Here is a 19,909-nt window from a genome sequence, read left to right as displayed (position 1 = left end):
CCTGATGGCATGGTCAAAGCTATTACCCGTGTTTTTTTTAGAAAATCTATCAATAGTATAGTAGGATTTTACACGAATAACAAAAACAATATCCGCAGTTTGAATACTAGCGACAAAAGTTAAAGTAGAATTTTACTACGAATGGGTTTTTGACATTTATACGAGTCTCAAATCGATCTTATGTGATTTCCTACTCAAATGTTGGTACGATTGATATTTCGTTCAGTAGTTGTGCAATAGGAATCATCAATCTATTACTGTTGATATTATTTGTTAGTGAAAATGGACTAACTGGGCTTATTTTGCAGGAGAAAATAATAGAAAAGATAATTAAGTTTTTCCAAAGGTTTATCTCAGTTTAAGTTAAATAAATCTTCATGGTGTTACCACTGCACAAGAAGATTTAAAATTGATTAAGTTTGATAGCACTTTCTTAAATGCAAATGGTGTTTCGATGTTTCTTATGACGTGCAAGTGCAACTTGATTCGTGTTATACAATGAAGAACTGAATAGTTCAGCGCCATACAAGAATATGCTATCTACTCAATGTGCAGTAAAAAAGCAATAATTTAATTTGATTAAACCAAAACTATATTTTTGTACACAAACATGCAAATAAACAGACCATAACGCATTATCTGTAAAACCACAAAGGTTTTTTCGCAAATCTTGACTCGACTCCGATCCCCGACCGAAATAGAGGCGATCGGTTCAGGTATATAAAGAATTGAGGCGAGTTTCAAGCTCGCTTCAACACCACATGTTCAAGTAGCACTCTATAAACAAATCCCCTCCTTGAAGCAATTGTTAAATGAACTTTTTTTATATAATCTCAATTTCTAGATGTTTCTCAACATTTCTTATTGAAAATTGTCTATTTAATAAGTTTTAGTTAGTTTTTCACAATTTTTACAAAACTTTCTTTGTATTGTGTTTTTTTGATATTATTCTGACAGATCTTCTTTCAGTTGTACCAATTTTTAAATACAATCATTTGGCTACTGCGGATCGTTTTGTTGACAATTTCTCACTGTACCTACTATATATGGAATACCAAAAAAACGCACTTCTTGTATCAATACAAAAAAATCGACATTGCCGAATTTAGTTTATTATATATATTATATATTATATATTATATACGGAATCAAAATTTAATATATTTGGATCGGATTGGCGGTCTTGCGTGTTACGGAAACCGAATACAGAGCTTCAAGATAAAAACTTAAGAGGAACAGTGAAGCATGGAGGAGGGCATGTCATTGTATGGGCCTGTATGTCTGCAGATGAACTCGCCAAGCTGCAATTTATTGAGAGCACCATGGATAAATTAGTTTAGCTCCAGATTCTCAAAGAAAATTTGCTCCAAAGCAAACAACTAGGCATAAAGGATACATTTCTGTTTTATCAAGAAACCGATCCGAAACACACTTAAGGAATTGTTCGATCTTGGCTAATTTATACCTGCAATCACCACCATGAAACCACCAGCACGCAATCCAAATTTAAATGTCATCGAAAAACTTTGGTCCTTAAATAAATGGAGTTATTCTCTTTTAATTAAAAACTTAATTAACATTTACGCGTTTTTATTTTGTTGATTACTTGCTTCTTGAAACAGATCTTCTCTTTTAAAGTTTTGAATAAAGGGTGGGTCTAATAAGCTGTGATCTAATGTAAGTATGTTATATGTATGTATGTACATATATGTGCATCTGTGAGAACTTTATATTTGAATTTTTAATATTTCTATTTTTATTTTTTTCTTGTTATCGAATTGAATTTGTAACAAGGAAATTTTCATATTTCACGACAAGAAAAATAATGTCCTTTAAAACTAACAACTTAAAAGTATTCAACCACAAACAATAAATAAAGCATTAATAGAAACTAGTTGCCTGCTTAACAATTGAGGTTTGTTAGAATAACAGATAAAAAAGTTACCTTTTTTGTTTCATGATATATGCTAGTTAAATTACCTCCTTGAAAGCCAAAATTGATATCTTCAATTTAATGTTCAGTAAACGAGCCCAGCGAATAGTTGCGATACTTGCTGGCTGATACTTACCAAGTGGAGGTTTTTTTTTATTTCTCTTTTGTAGTTAAAAAATATAAAAAAATAACATGTATATTATTAACAGATTGGAAATTCGTGATTATATAGGGTTTTTCAATTGGCGCGGGTAGATTTTGGCGCCCGTCGCAGCCATTTTATTTTGGTGACATCTGTCAAATCATTTGTTGATTATTTAGTTCTTTATGCCAAATCATCATGGCAAGTTACAAGATTTAACAGCACCAACAAATGAGAAACCTTTTTTATCAAAATGTTTTCATTAACGCAAACGTTGAAGGCATTGCAGGCATTTTACGGTAGACGTGGAGGCCCTTCACAGTAGACTCTTCAACGTTTGTTGGCCAAATTTGAGACGGCCGGTTCAGTAAACAATCAGCTAACATTCGTACGTTCAAGGAACGCAAGAATGGCCAAGAGCATGCCAGGTCCGTGAAAAGTTACAGCAGAAGCCGAGGCAGTCTGTTCCTCGCCGTGCAAAAGATCTCGGCCTTTCGCAGGCTTCAACTTGACGAATTTTGCGTCGGGACTTGGCCCTTCAAGAAACAAAGGACACAGGAGTTCAAAGTTCATGACCATAGACAACGCCGTTTGTTCGCTGACTGGGCTTCGAATCGTTTGGAAAACTACCACAATTTTTCCGAAAAATCATTTTCAGCCGCATTTTTAGATGAATGGCTGTACAAGCAAAATTGACGTATGTGGGATAACACTAACCCATGTAACGTTCACAAGGTAATAATGCATAATGTAGATTTTGGGTCGGCGGCGGCGTAATTGGTCCGTACTCTTTTGAAAACGACGTTAGTAAGGCGGTCACCGTCAACAGCGAGCGCTACATAACGATTATAAGTAATTTCTCATGACCCAAATTGAACCATATCGACCTAGACGGCTACGTGCCACACAGCAAACGCCACAATTGACATTTTGCATGAACAATTTGGTGGTAAGGTTACCTCTCGGAGGGGTGATGTGAATTAGTCACCATGCGATTTGACCCCCTAGACTTTTTCCTATGGGTTTTTTGGAGTCACATGTTTATGCAAATAAACCACATTCGACGGATGCTCTTAAGGTGCACATAACACAGGCCATCACTCAAATTCAACCGGATCCATGCGAAAGAGTCATTGAAAATTGGACCTCTCGGACCCGTGCCACCGTAAGAAGCCGAGGCATTTGAATGATGAAATATTCCACACTCAAAAGCACACAAGCGCCTTTCAAATAAGAAAATAATTTTGTTAACACCTAATACATTTCAACATCTACCCGCCCTTATTGAAAAACCCTTTAAAAACTCACCGTAAACTCATTTTGAATAGTATTTATTTCGGTAAGAAAAAACCGAAGGATGTTTTCGTGTTTTTCAGATATATATTCAGTTAATATCTCCCTTGTATTAATTTCATGAATGTCATTGATTAATGCAAGACCTAAGTATGAAGATCTTAATGAAGAAATGCAATGATCTATCACGGCTATCGCTTCAGATTCAATATTCATAACTTTTCGATTAAAACCATCAAATGTGTCGTCCCAATTTTCCCAGTTTGCCGGACGAAATATGTCATAATCTATTCGCATAATGTCTCCTAAAACACAGTACAATTTTTCCATAATTGTATCAACAATTGATGGATCGATGAGGATTGATTTCAATCGATAACCAAAAAGGTTTTCAAATTGCACAAAAACTTTTGCAATGTATGCAATATCCTGACTTATTCGACTTATGTGATCAACTTCATTAAACAGAATTTTTTTATCAAATTCCCACCGTGATCCCACACCTGAATTTTCAATTTTTGCACGTGTTGCCATGTAGGAACTTTTCCAACTGAATAGAAAACTAGAACAATTTCTTGCTGTCTCGTAGGTTATTTTGGCTGGGTTTCTGCAAATATATAAAATTATATAAAATTTTTAATGCTTTAGCTACAGAATGGAAAAGAATAGAAAACAAGGTAAGTTGTTTATAATTTGGTCAAATATAATAATTATCAGTTAAGAAATAAACAATATAGTTTCCGAAATTAAACGCGAACGCAAAACGGCGAAAACTAAAAACATCGCAAAATTCACGGAATTTCGTCTCTTATTTGTGATTAAAAATCTTGAAAGAAAAGTTAAATTAAACGATTTTTGGGCTACTAAATAATCTTTAATTTGAAAATTGTTAAGAATATCGAAAAACTATCACGGACGTAATGAAAAATGAAGTGAAAAATATCATGCAAATTCATATTACAAAAAGAGGTAATTTCCCATCCCGTCTGTCGATTTTTCTTTCTTAAAAGGTTTGTAGGTTTTGTGTTTTATACCAACAATATTTTGTATATGATGAAATAGTTTGATTTCAAAATCTATTTTCGTTAACGAGAATTATAATCAACAACCGATTTTTAACTACTTTTTTTCAGGTTAAAAAACGGTCAATTCGATTTTTCTCAAAATTTTACATAATGTCAAAAGCGTTTTTCTTCGTTGATTTAATTTCTCCTTTAGATAAAGTAATTTTTGTTCGTAAAATATTCGAGGTGACAATTTTTTTTCTGTCTCTTTTTTTTTATTTATAAAAGAGCCTTTGTTGTTTTTTATAAAAATTTCAGGTCACAATATATAATACAAAAAGAGGCTGGGATGCGACCCACACTGATAACTTCCCATCCCGTCTGTCGATTTGTCTTTCTTAAAAGTTTGTTTATATGTTTTTTGTACCAAATGTTGAAAACAATATTTCTTATAAGATAAAATTAGTTTGAAGCCAATATTTAAAATTTTTGAAGAGATATTTGAGTCGAAAGTAAATGTTTACCAATTTTTAGTATTGTTTTTTTTTTTATTACGTTATTATTTTTTGTAAAAAAACTGTCAATTAGACTTTTCTTAAAATTTTACTGAATGTTGACAACAATACTTGTTAAAAAGATAAAAGTAGTTTAAAGCCAATATCTCAAAGTTTTGAAAAGATATTTGAGTCGAAAAATCTTGTTGTCAACATTCAGTTAAAGTTTGAGAAAAATCAAATCAACAGTTTTTTTTACAAAAAATTAAAAAATGAAAAAAAAATTAACAAAAGTTGGTAAAAATGGTTTTTGACTCAAATATCTTTTCAAAACTTTTAGATATTGGCTTTAATTTACTTTTATCTTTCAAAAAATCTTGTTGTCAACATTCAGTTAAAGTTTGAAAAAAATCGAATTGACAGTTTTTTTACAAAAAATTAAAAACCGAAAAAAAATTAACAAAAGTTGGTAAAAAATGATTTTCGACTCAAATATCTTTTCAAAACTTTGAGATAATAGCTTCTTACTTATTTTTTCTTATAAGAAATATTGTTTTCAACATTAGGACAAATTTTGAGAAAAATCATTTGACAGTTTTTTTACAAAAAATAAAAACCTGAAAAAAAATGTATAAAAGTTGGTAAAAATTGATTTTCGACTCAAATATCTCTTCAAAAATTTTAAATATTGGCTTCAAACTAATTTTATCTTATAAGAAATATTGTTTTCAACATTTGGTACAAAAAACATATAGACAAACTTTTAAGAAAGACAAATCGACAGACGGGATGGGAAGTTATCAGTGTGGGTCGCATCCCAGCCTCTTTTTGTATTATATATTGTGACCTGAAATTTTTATAAAAAACAACAAAGGCTCTTTTATAAATAAAAAAAAAGAGACAGAAAAAAAATTGTCACCTCGAATATTTTACGAACAAAAATTATTTTATCTAAAGGATAAATTAAATCAACGAAGAAAAACGCTTTTGACATTATGTAAAATTTTGGGAAAAATCGAATTGACGAAGCTATTATCTCAAAGTTTTGAAATGATATTTGAGTCGAAAATCATTTTTTACCAACTTTTGTTAATTTTTTTTCGGTTTTTAATTTTTTGTAAAAAAATTGTCAATTCGATTTTTTCAAACTTTAACTGAATGTTGACAACAAGATTTTTTGAAAGATAAAAGTAAATTAAAGCCAATATCTAAAAGTTTTGAAAAGATATTTGAGTCAAAAACCATTTTTACCAACTTTTGTTAATTTTTTTTTCGGTTTTTAATTTTTTGTAAAAAAAACTGTCGATTTGATTTTTCTCAAACTTTAACTGAATGTTGACAACAAGAGTTTTTGAAAGATAAAAGTAAATTAATGCCAATATTTCAAAGTTTTGAAAAGATATTTGAGTCGAAAATCAATTTTTACCAACTTTTAAACATTTTTATTTAGGTTTCTATTTTTTGTAAAAAAAACTGTCAATTCGATTTTTCACAACATTTTTCAAAATGTTGAAAACAATATTTCTTATAAGATGAAATAAGCTTGAAGCCTCAATTCCAAGTTTTTGAAAAGATATTTGAGAACTTTGAGTAATGTTTTATTTAGATGTTTATTTTTTATAAAAAAACTGTCAATTAGATTTTTCTCAAAATTGTATCAGATGTCAAAAACATTATTCTTTGTTGCACGAAATTGTTTTGGAGATGAAATCATATTTAAGTCGAAACATTTTGGAGGTGACAAATTTTTTTTTTATTGATTTATAAAAAAACCGTTATATTGATTTTTTTCAAAAAATATACCTTTGGGTATCACGTAACAATATATTATATAAAATTTAACTCAAGTCACTAGCATTTTTGGTTCATAAGATATTTAGGGTTAACCAAAATTTTCACCATTTTTTCAAACTGCTATGGTAAAAAAAACCACCCAAGCTATTTTCTTATGAGCCCTTTCTGCATCTTTCTGCCTTATTATCTGTATAACTAAATTTTATTGAAGTTGATATCTCTTCTGGTTCTTGAGCTATGGAGGACGAAAAAAACGTCGCGAATGTACGAACGTACGGACGTACGAACGTACGAACGTACGAACACACGCACGCTCAGACATCTTTCTAAAAATCTTTTATTTCAACTCTAAGGACCTTGAAACGTCGAGAAATGTCAAAATTTTCAATTTGACAAATCGGACCCATTACAATAACTTCCTGTGGGAAGTTAAAAATTAATTCAAGTCGTCCACCCCCACAATTTGTTTGAGCGTTCTTTCTGGTATTATCTGGTACCTATAACATAATTTGTTTGAAGTCGATATCTCCACTTAAAAATCTTTTATTTTTAAACTCTAGGGATTTTAAAACATCGAGAAATGTCAAAATTATCAATTCGACAAATCGGACCGATTACAACAACTATAAAGTTATTGTAATCGGTCCATATAAATGGGAAGTTAAAAATAATAAATAATGTACAAACGTTATCGAATGAACTCTGCCTGTCGAGCATCGGATAACACGAGCCATGAATGATAACGTAGCCCCATGGATTTCTTGTTACAAGTCAAAAAAACATATAATTAGATACATTGGGCCATATTGTCTCCAACTAATATGTGACAAAACATTAATGTAAGAAACTTGTTTTTCTTCAGCTGGTTGCAGTGCAACAACCCCCCCCCCTGGGAAACAATTTGTTTGTATTTTTGTAGGAATTCTCTTTGAATTATTTATTTTTTGTATATGGAAACAAAATTTGTATTTACTTTCTAAACTTTGTTGCAAAAAGTACCACTTTTAACTGAAGGCTGGACCAAGAACATTTTATGAATCTGACATTCAGCCCTATTCCAAAAACTTAGCTCAAATTCATCAAATTTTGAGCAATGGTCGATCCAGGGTGGGGGGTCCTATGAACAATAAAGCTTGTACAGTTGAGTTGTATAAGTAACGATTTGTTAGTAATCAAACGACATTCACCAAAAAGTGGTTTGCTGTCAAAAACATTTAATATTTTTGTAACTTAATTAATGCTTTTAATTATTTTCATAAAATTTGTTTCTAAGAAAAAGATCAAATACTCAGGTTTTTAAGAAGAATCCATTAATAAGAGATCTTTAATTTTATATTTTTGTTTCCTTTAAGTTCCTGAAACAAGACTTCAATTCCATATTATTTTTTGTATGCACATAAATAGTGAACATTGAAGTAATTTTTACTTCCGACACATAGGAACTATGTATATGGTAACTATTGCATTCGTAAAAGGTTTCGAATCCAATATGACATTACAATGGTGGAAAAGTCAAAAAGTGGGTCCCCCTGTCTGTCTGTCCTAGCCCCTAAAGCCTAAGCCACTGTGCTGATTGAAACTAAGCTTAAGGCGTTTTTTTAAATTTTTAATACTAAAAATAACAGCAGTCCCCATAAAAATGTGTTGGTGTAAATTTGAATATTTGATTTTTTTTTCAGAAAGGAACCGATAGATTTTTTTAGAACTTTCTCTAATTTTTTTCTTATTTCGGCTTCTTTCTACACGAAAAACATATTTTGGTATTGCTCCGAAGGGTACCCCTCATACAGCCGTTATTTTGTTTTCAATTTTCTCAAGAACTTAATCAACAGATTTCAATAAGCTTGTCTTTCAATGCAAACTCTTGTCGAAGGTGAAATTTTTAAATTGATGAAAAAATCAAAAATAAAATTGGGTGGCGCAACAGTCCGTTCGAGAACTAGGGCCTAGTGACTGACAACTCTCAACCATTCCTGTGTGCGAGTACTGTTGTCAGGGATGGAATGGACCTACAGTTTTAAGCCGAATCCAAACGGTAAATTTGAGAAAGCACTTTTCATGACAAGAATTACTCTTGGAGAATTTGTCAATTCCTCGCAAGAGGCATACCCATGAAATAAACTATAGGTGGCATAGGCAGGGATCGAACCCAAGACCTCTCGCATGACAGTCCAACGCACTTTTTTTTTTTTATTATTCATTTTTATTAATTCATTCTTAAACCTATCTTAAAGCTAGACAAAAATTCATAAAACTAGCCTAATTATCTATAACTTACAACTAACTTAATGGTCCCATACGGACACTCTAAGTTAAACTATAACTCTAACTACTAATGCCTTTCGGCCCTAAGAACTATTTTACTTCATTTTAATTTCATTTCATTTATTTTTGTATTTATTAGAAAATTGTGAGAAAAAACTAATATCAAGGTCCTTTTTTATTTTTACTTAAAAACTACTTAAAATAAGGTCCTTAATATAAAACTTAAAGCTAACTTAAACTATCTATTCTACCTATAAACTACTTAAAACTAGAACAACCACAGCAGCAAATCTAACGTTTCTTGTTTTTATATTTTATTGTCTTTTTTATGATTTTTTTAATTTTTTTTTTTATTTTTTTTATATTTTTTTTTATATTCCATGTTTTTTTTTTGTTTTTTTTTTTTGTTTTTTTAAATTTTAATTTTTTTTTTTTTTTTTTTTGTACCACCATGCCTATTCTACTTAAAACTAAACCCTAAAACTAAAAAACAAGTATGTAAGCCGGCCAAGGCTTAAAACCCCATCCCGACTACCCAATATCAAGTGCCGATTGAAGCCACCAAAACTGGTTCTCCTGCTTCACCCTATCAGTTCGGTCCCGTTCGGACACAGCCCTACTGAACCGAAGGAGCTCTGCTCCGCCTTGTGCCATGACGTCCCGATTGTACAGGAGTCGCCTATCCACGGTTCTTCGTCTGACGTGGTAGATTAACGGGACTGCCAATCTATCCTGTATCAGACCGCATTTGTCTAAAAAGAGGAATGCCTCTGGTGGAATGAAGCCGCTCAAGCGTGCACTCTCTAAATACTCGTCGTTCGGATAGAACGCCCCGAAAATTAAATTGTTGGTCGAAGACATAGCTCTTGCAATGTGACCTCGAACGAGTTTTATCACGAAATTGTCAATTCTGTTGATTCGAGCCCCGTTGTATAGGAACTCGTTTGAATAGTAATGCACATAAGAAGATTCGGCTGTTCGATATAAGCCGGTACAGCGTCGTAAACACTGCCGCTCGAACACCCGAAACTTCTCCATCTGGGAAGGGGCAACGTTGAACCACACAGGACAACCATACACGATCATTGGCCGTATGAGGGCCATGTAGCAAATTACCTTCACTCTGGTCAAGCCGACTGCTAAAAAACAGCCGTTTCGTCAGAGCGAAGGCTCCTCTGGCCCTGGTCAGAGCAGCATTTATATGTCTGTCGAAATATAAATACTGATCTAACCAGATACCGAGGTACTTCACTACACTTTTGCTCGCTAATGGCTGCCCGTGAAGATCAACGATGACCATCTTGCGCCAGTTCTTACACGTATGGCCCTAGCCAACGGAGTCCGGAACAGAATTGGATATCAGAAACGAGTTTAGACGCAGCATGAAATGTGTCATGACCCGCCTTGAACCCGAACTGTGTATCCGGAATTATTTTGTTGTCCGCAGCCCACTTAGTCAGAGCCCTATTAATGATCTTTTCGAAAACTTTGCTGATGCTCGGAAGAAGACTTATCGACCGAAGATTTGACGGGTTGGAGTTGTCCTTTCCCTTTTTCGGGAGAGGATGAACCACAGCGGTCTTCCAATGCACTGGATAATAAGCATTATTCAGTGCATTATTGAAGAGCGTGGTGTAAATGGCAATTGCTTCCATAGGTAAATGTCTTAGTACAACGTTGGATATACCGTCGACACCTGCTGACTTTTTATTTTTTATTGAATTAAAGATGAGCTGAAGCTCAACCTTCGTCACTAACAAGGGACTTGGTCCCGTTTGCTCGGCGATTATGGCATTTGCCAAGGAATCGTCATTGAACCGCATGAAACCGCGGTTCTCAGATCGCCATTGTGTCATATCATTTCGAAGGTAAAAGTGATTAAGTAGGGCTCTGTTTTTCAGGTCGTGGTTGGGGCGAATGCTTACATTCACCTTCTACACTTGCTGGAAGGCAGCTCCCACCGCCTCCACTTTTTCCTTCGGATCTTCAATTATGTAAAAGTCATCGTCAAAGATGGCCTCCACTTTTTCCTTCGGATCTTCAATTATGTAAAAGTCATCGTCAAAGATGGCTTCCTCTGGATCTATTTGCGCAGTCATGAGTACGTCTCTGTTCTCTTCAGTTCTTTGGAGTTTAAGACACGGAAGGTCATTATCGTTTTTCTTCCTGAATATCTTGTTGATTTTGGGGAACATACTAGGGTCACTCGAATTAACTGACCGGATCTTGCGGTCCCAGTACTTGTTAATTGATAACCTGTAGTTCTCCTTAATCAACAGATTGACATTTTTTATTGACGATTTCAGTGTCCTAACTTCCAAGTCGCGTGGTCGTCTGTAAGTCGTCTGTACAAGTTTTTGAGTCTTGTCAGTAAGCCACTCTTGTGCCTACGTAGTGCGTCAATAGTCGCGTTTCTGTAAGCGTCCATTTGGTCCCGTTCTTTGTACTTTGGAATTGTCCTTTCCATTGTTCGTTTTATTGTTTCGTCCATCTGTTGTAAATGTTGGTCAATTTCTGTATTTGTCAGGTTTTTGTTGTTTGGTGGGGCTATGTCGCTCGAACGAAGTTCTCTCGCTAGGGCGTTGGTGAAACGAGGCCACCGCATCTTACTGTAATTGTAAGAGTGCGTTGTAACGTATTCCTCCAACTCCACGCGTTCGTTCGGAATCTGCATTACAGCAGCCAGTCCGCAGTGATCACTGTCGTACTCGACTGTCTGTAAGCAGTTTCGCGGGTGATTACCCACTTTGTCTGTAACTGTCAGTCTGGTGTCGTACAGCAAAAGGTCCAGAAAGGAGCCGCTTCTTGGATACGATGGCCTTTCAGTAGCCAGCAGGTCGACGCCATATTCAACGCTGTAAAGATTCATCAAATTAAAAAGATGATTACCTCTGGGATTACTATGTTGATTTCCCCAATCTTCATGTTTTGCGTTCAAATCACCGGCCAAGATGAAATAGTTTTCTTCCAAGCTCAGTTTAAGTTCCCTAAAAACAATTTCGAGTTCTGATGCAAAGTAAGTGACCTGCGGAGCTCCAGCCGCATAAGCCGCAATCATATACATCCGCTTCCCTTGAGAGAGAGAGATGCATACAACGCAAACTTCTAGCGTCTTGAGCTTTCGCAATTCATTGTTGTATATGACTTTATAATTAATGCCTTTTCGTATAAAGAGAGCGACACCGCCCCCTTGAGTGGAATCGGGCCGGTCTCTTCTTACGATATTGTAATTTTTATGAGTCAATTTGTGTTTGTGGTTTAGCTTAGTTTCGCTAGCCATAAACACATCGGGACTGTAGTCTTTCAACGATTGGAACATATTGGCTCTTCGTTCAATCCTAATCAGTGAATTTACATTCACAGCTAGGACTTTTAGGCGCGTCTCCGGCAGCACGCCCATTATTGTCTAAATTGCGCCAGGCCAGGCAACAAAGAGTAGAGATGATCTACCCTTTTGCCTTGCTCCTTTATCTGACTTTGCAGTCCTGTTAGTTGACCTTGAATGCTCAACAACAGGGCTACAATGTCAGGCTGCACCTCTGGTGCCTTAGGCACAGGGGCCTTTGGGGCAACCGTTGGTGGAGCCTGTCTCGTGTTTCCACTCCCTGACACCATTTGGGCGTAAGAGAATTGAGTCCAACGCACTTACCATCATGCCACGGGTACTACTAATTTAATGAATTTTTTGTATGGCATTTAAATTATTGAGAAAAATTTATTTTGGAGTTATTGCAGCCGGGATATTTCTTTCAACATTGATTTTCTGTTGTATCCAACTTTTGAAATTCTTACAAATTAAAGACATTGAAGTGAATTTGCTTTAGATGTTTTAGAACTGAGAGTTAAGCACGAATTTCAAGAATATAAATGTCCCAAAAACAGCAAAAGTGGACACCTTTGTTAAACTAATGGCTAATTGAAAAACACAATGCACGTTTCATATATATTAATATAAAATCTTTGAATCTAGTTTATTTTTATTTTATATTCAGAGAAATTATTACCGAACGTTTTTCTCTCTACAATTTTAAAGTTTTGTTGACTTCTTTAAAATAAAAATATTTTCAATCTACGAGTAAAACTGATAGCGAAACAACTACGTAAAAAAACAGAAAATTTTTGATATCAGATTGTTGCCTATTTTATGGGTTATTGAATTTTTGTAGCGTTTTTCCCATTAATATAAATGCCAACAAAAAAAAAAAACATATTCTTTTTGGAAGAAAGCAAAGTTTCAAAGCAATTACGTACATTTCTCCATAAAAGCAATAAAAACCATCTAAACTATTGTGTTTTGCTCTTAAATGTGGCATATTTAGAAAACTATTAGAATATTGGAATGATTTTATATTAAGAAAGTCTATTAAATTAAATAGTTAGACTATACCTTGCTGGACAATATCGTTATAAAATATTTTAATAACTAAAGTTGTCACTTTAGCCCTTGAAATGTGTAAATTTAATGTTTAAAAAGTACAATATGTTATTTAAATTTTGTTAACCTCCTTTAAAGAACATTTTTAAGCTTTAAGTAAAAACTCGTCTATATGCTAAGCACGTGACTCCCCCTCCCCTCATTAAAAGTCTGGAGCCGCCCTTGTTTGCTAGATATGTTGATTGGACAGTTTTGAATGACACAACAACCTCAAGCTTCACCTATCGGTGTTTCCTATATTTAGTAATCAATCATGAAATGTTTGGTTTTCCTAATTTGTATGTTTTGTTTATAAATACTTTAAATAACTGTTTTATTAATTATTATAATTAATTGTGAATATTTTTATTTTAGCCGGTGACTGTATATAAAGTAATGTAATTAATTCCAAAAACTTGAATTACTTTTGAATCAACATTGTTTGGGGATTTCAAAACATATCATATCGACGTTGGATTGTTGATGAATTTTTGATGAATTTAGACAAGAAACACAAGACGTTCTTGAAGAATAGCAGGTTTTACTGAAATTTGTTTAATTTTTCATTTTCAAAAGAAATGTTTTTTACCAAAAAAACTTAATTTTCTTCGTATGTAAGAACAGCAGCGAATTCTAAAACATAACGAACAATCCGGCCTATGAACCTGCTATAGAATAAATAACAACAATACTCAACCAATCAAACTTAAAAAAAAAAAATCATTTATATTTATTACAATGTCCCTTAAACTATTTTAAAGTGAACAGATGGCTTAGGAAGTTGAATGGTTATTTTGTATGGTAGAAAAAGCACTCACTTTATAATTTTTGAAACACAATAATTAAAGCTAAGATACATAAGTGAATAACTTACTTGAATAATTCATCAAGAGCAACAATGTTTTTAATCTTTTCTGTAAACACGTTTGAGATTTGATTCAAAAGTATTTGCATATTTTCATCCAGGCTATAATAACTTGACATAGTCCAAATATGATTAAGTCCCACCATTAAGTCGGGCAGGAGAAGCGTCATAAACTTGAAATTACTATAGGAACGAATTTTCTATAAGAAATATAAAATCAATCAATATACATATGTATAAGGATATTAAGAAAACAAAAATTACATACTTCAAGATAATCCTTTATAGTTGAAAGGTAATCAGAGTTTTCTTTTGCTAACTTAAAATATGTTTCCATATCCGCAATGAATTCTTTCCAAATCTTAATAGTTGGTGAATTATTCGCTTCAAGAATATCTACACAAAAATATAAATGTTTTAAGAAAAATATCTTCTACTTTCCATACTTACTTAACACCGATAAAACAAAATCAGTTTTTAACTCTTCTAAAATAGAATAAGTTTCCATTTCTCTCAGATACCAAAGTTTATATTCGGCCATTGGAGTGAATTCTTCAAGTTGCTAAATCAATTAAAAATAAATATTATTTATTACAAATAAACCCTATAAAGATCAAGAGAAAAAACATATATTCAAAATTAAATCATTTGGTATTTGCTTCAAAATTCAAACTTGTTTAGTTTATAAGGGTGAAGTTTTTGGTTCAGTATATTTTTAGCTTCCCATAGGAAGTTATTGTAATGGGTCCGATTTGTCAAATTGAAAATGTTGACATTCCTCGACTTTTCAAGGTCCCTAGAGTCGAAATAAAAGATTTTTAGAAAGATGTCTGTGCGTCCGTGTGTACGTACGTTCGTACGTCCGTGCGTTCGCGAAGTTTTTTCCGTCGTCCATAGCTCCAGAACCAGAAGAGATATCGACTTCAAATAATTTTTTATATGCAGATAATAAGGCAAAAAGATGCAGAAAGGGCTCTTACGAAAATTGCGTGGGTGGTTTTGTTTTACCATAGCAGTTCAAGTAGTAGGTGAACATTTTAAATATCTTATGAACGCTAGAGACTTGAATTAAGTTTTATATAATATATTGTAACACAATACCAAACAAATATATTTTTTAAAAATAATCCAAATAACGTTTTTTATTTATAAATCAAAAAAACTGAAAAAAATGTACGATAACAAAATTATTTTATCTCTAAAACAATTTTGTGTAACGACAAATGACGTTGACAAAAATGATATGAGAAAAATGGAATTGACAATTTTTTTTTACAAAAAAATAGAAACCTAAACAAAAAAATTAATAAAAGTTGGTAAAAATTGATTTTCGGCCCAACTTTCTTTTCAAAACTTAGAGATATTGGCCTTAAACTACTTTAATCCTTTAAAAAATATTGTTGTCAACATTCAGTAATATTTTGAGAAACATCGAATTGGCAGTTTTAAAAGCAAAAAATAAAAACTTAAAAGAAAATTTAACAAAAGTCCGTACAAATTGATTTTTGACTCAAATATCTTTTTAAAAATTTGAGATTATGGCTTTGAACTAATTTTAACTTATAAAAAATATTGTTTTCAACATTCAAAAAATTTGAGAAAAACCGAATTAACAGTTTTTTTTACAAAAAAAAAATTAATAAAAGTTGGTAAAAAATTATTTTGGCTCAAATATCTTTTTTAAACTTTGAGATATTGGCTTTAAACTACTTTTATCTTTTTAACAAGTATTGTTGTCAACATTCAGTAAAATTTTAAGAAAAATCTAATTGACAGTTTTTTTACAAAAAATAATAACGTAATAAAAAAAAAAAAAAAAAAAACAATACTAAAAATTGGTAAACATTTACTTTCGACTCAAATAGCTTTTCAAAAGTTAAAAATGTTGTCTTCAAAATGTTTTTATTTCACAGAAAATATTTGTTTCAATATTGAGTAGCTTTTTTATAAAAATCCAACAGTCCGTTTTTTCATAAAAAATAAAATCTACGAGAAGTAGTACGCAAATTTGGTAAAAGTTGATGTTCGGTTCTTGATATCTCTCAAATTAATTTAATTCATCCAATTTGTAAAAATTTTAGAAATACTACTTAAATTGGTAAACATTTGCTTTCGACTACAAATCTATTTAACAAAACTATTTCTTTATATAAAAAATGTTGTTGGTAATTTTAAAATTTTGAAGAATAATTCAACTAACAACCCAACACACAAACCTACAAACTTTTAAGCAAGACAAATCACAGACGGGATGGGAAGTTATCAGTGTGTGTCGCATCCCAGCCTCTTTTTAGTTCTTAAGTTGCAAACTTAAGAAGTTTAGATATAAAAAAGAAATCTAACACTAGGTTCATGTGAACTTATTTCGAAAATTGACGATCTTCAGAATGGTACAATTTATTTTAGTATCTAGGTAGTTAAAAGTGGTTAAAAGTCAATATAGTAAATCTAATGATAGTATTTCGTTACATTTCTCTTTGCTGTAGCTTAAATATGTTATCACTCCACAAGAGATGGTTTGTCTCATGTTGTCTTAGACATACAATTATTTTATTAATATTTTATCATACACAAATAAGTGACAATTTTTAAATTTTTTACTTGCGATATATAGGAATTATATGGCAAGTTTTGCATTCGCGCAAAATTTCGAACTCGAGATTTTAATCAAACATGATATTACGATGGTAGAGAAGTCGAAAAAAGTGGGTCCCGCGATTCCGTCCGCTCTGTTTTGCCTGTCTGTCCACGCTCCTACAGCCTAAACCATTGGGTCGATTGAGTTCAAACTTAGAAGTTAAGCTTTTGAGCAGATTCGCGTTAGACGTTTTTTTTTATTTTTTGAAGATCAAAACTAACAGTGGCCCCATACAATTTTTTTGGTCAAAAAACGATAATTCGAATTTTCTCAAAAACAAACCGATAGATTTTTTTTAATTTTCTCTAAAATTGTATTTTTTAGCTTGAATTCTTTTAATAAGAAAAAAATATTTTTGTATTGCTCAGGATAGGTACCGCTCATAGAACCGTTATTTTGTTTTTTTAATTTTCTCAGCAACTTATGAACTGATTTCAATAATTTTTTTTGTGAATAAGCTCTTATATTGCCTTAACAGTATCTGGTTAACAAAAGTGCAATTTTGTATTGTTTGGGTTTTTAAAAAAATATTGATTTTTTTTTCAAAATTCTATATCTCAAAAACGGTTCAACATTTTTTTACGAAATTCAAATGTAGAGCGTATATTTACAATCACTTAACAACTGCATACCAAAAATATTTTAACTGTGCATAAGCCCGAAAGAGCGCATTATTTTGACAAAATTGTAATTAAATTACTATCTTTTATCCAAACTAATGCATTTGGTACACATTTATATAATATATTTAATCAACAATCTATTTTAAAGTGTCTATCAAGAAGTATTATCTTGGTACCTTTGTATACATATGTGATTTTAAAATATTATTCTTTACCAATAAGGTTGTTTCACACATGATTTACTTTCCTTCGCCTATATAGAAGAATAAATACTTAGTACAAGTTAAAGAAACGGGCCAGAAAGAGTATATGTATTTTCTATTAGAATCACTTTTTCAACCTATACACATTATACCTATCTATAAAGGTATTACGTACAACTTCTACAACTACTGCTTACGTGTCACTTCATAATTTTTTTTTTTTTGAAAACCGTTAGAGCGTTTTTTTTATATTGATTTTTTATATATGTATGTATAAATGTTTTAAATTTTGTTCTAAAAATATTTTTGGTATGCAGTTGTTTAGTGTTTGTAAATATACGCTCTACATTTGAATTTCGTAAAAAATGTTGAACCGTTTTTGAGATATAGAATTTTGAAAAAAAAAAATCCAATATTTTTTTAAAAATCCAAACAATACAAAATTGCACTTTTGTTAATCAGATATTGTTAAGGCAATATAAGAGCTTATTCACAAAAAAAATTATTGAAATCAGTTCATAAGTTGCTGAGAAAATTAAAAAACAAAATAACGGTTCTATGAGCGGTACCTTTCCTGAGCAATACAAAAATATTTTATTCTTATTGAAAGAATTCAAGCTAAAAAATAAATTTTAAAGAAAATTAAAAAAAAACTATCGGTCTGTTTTTGAGAAAATTCGAATTTTCGTTTTTTGACCAAAAAAATTGTATGGGGGCCACTGTTAGTTTTGATCTTAAAAAAAAATTAAAAAACTGCCTAACGCGAATCTGCTCAAAAGCTTAACTTCCAAATTTGAACTCAATCGACCCAATGGTTTAGGCTGTAGGAGCGCGGACAGACAGACAAAACATACCGGACGGAATCGCGGGACCCACTTTTTTCGACTTCTCTACCATTGTAATATCATGTTTGATTAAAATCTCGAGTTCGAAATTTTGCACGAATGCAAAACTTGCCATATAGTTCCTATATATCGCAAGTAACAATTTTGCTTATTTGCCAAACCAAAGAGGTGAAAATGCGCTTCATCCCAGCATATTGTCATCCACTTTAAATAACGAGAGGATTTCTAATGCAAATTCTGAACGTTGGTAATAACCAGTGGGTTTCAACTGTTAAAGTATTATCAACTTATAAGGATGAAAGTTCAACTCACGCTTGACGATGCGTTGAACGGAAGAACGATTACTTGTAAAAGCCTTAATTCTGAATGCACGCTGTACGCTTACTACCGATTCGTTGTTTTTGACGAATGAGTCGAACGCGAACACGCAGTTTAGGACTCCACTGCTCTATTTTGGAAACTTAATGGCATTATCTTACGGATCGAATGAGACGGCTTACTCACACTCAGCCTACGTGTTTAAATAGAAACTCTTTATACATAAAAGAAGGAGACAATGCCGTGATGGTTAGTGCGTTGGTTCGTCATGCCATATTTCTTGAGTTCTTGAGTATTTCAGGGTATGCTTAATATTTTTGTTTTTATTGCTGTTTTATCTCGTAAAGAAGCTTTTTGTAATTGATATCTTATAAAAACAACATGAATATTTGTATCCTAACATTACCTAATTTTAAGGTATCTTTGCTTGAAAATTACGTTATAACTTTGTTGTAGAACCTCTTTGTATAAGTATTTTGTGCCATCGTCGCTCCTTGGATTTAAGAATTTGCGTGAAGTGTATGAGGAGTAAAGCCTTCCAAGCGGCTTCAATGTTTAAATTAAGAACATCAAAGTTGGTTTTATTTTTTAATGCAACAGATCATTTAACTTCCGATAAAAGAAGTTAAATTGTTTTAAAGTCCGTACTTGCCTATACCATTCGAAAATTATTATATATTCGCCCCTACATTTTCGTTGTGGGATTCCAACGGTGTTTTTTGGGTCTTTTATTTGTAAGAACTACCATATGAATGTAAATTATCAACAGGCTAACTTACAAGTTTTTCCTTTAGAATGCTTAGGTATTTGAAAGCACTGTACGAACGTAGTACTAGGAAAAACAAATGGAAACTAAGTGAACAAATGTGCGTTTCTAATTTGCTGCCGACAGCTGCAAATGTCCCAAAAAATTGAAAAAAAAAGTATATGTTTCATATCTACATTAGAGGAAATTCCCATAAAAACACATATTTATAATAAAATGTAATCAACGTTGTTAAAAATAATATAATTTCTTTGAATTTAAAAAAAATGAAATACAAGTTATTAACAAAAAACAAAAAATACTCAAATAAAA

The 19,909-nt window shown here is 32.2% G+C and overlaps 1 protein-coding gene across 1 annotated transcript in view; it reads right to left on the bottom strand.

Annotated features, from left to right (window-relative positions):
* The window catches only part of LOC129944126 (dynein axonemal heavy chain 10), a 142,765-nt gene that overhangs the window by 96,684 nt on the left and 26,172 nt on the right, over window positions 1–19,909 (bottom strand). The window contains 5 exon segments of the mRNA XM_056053321.1: window positions 1,981–2,094; window positions 3,384–3,975; window positions 14,214–14,404; window positions 14,473–14,600; window positions 14,655–14,766. Coding sequence (XP_055909296.1) covers window positions 1,981–2,094; window positions 3,384–3,975; window positions 14,214–14,404; window positions 14,473–14,600; window positions 14,655–14,766 — 1,137 coding nt within the window.

The sequence above is a fragment of the Eupeodes corollae genome, chromosome 2, assembly GCF_945859685.1.
Source record: "Eupeodes corollae chromosome 2, idEupCoro1.1, whole genome shotgun sequence".
Classification (NCBI taxonomy): domain Eukaryota; kingdom Metazoa; phylum Arthropoda; class Insecta; order Diptera; family Syrphidae; genus Eupeodes; species Eupeodes corollae.
The sequence above is the reverse complement of the archived record's forward strand: the minus strand, read 5'-3'. Positions and strand labels throughout refer to the sequence as shown.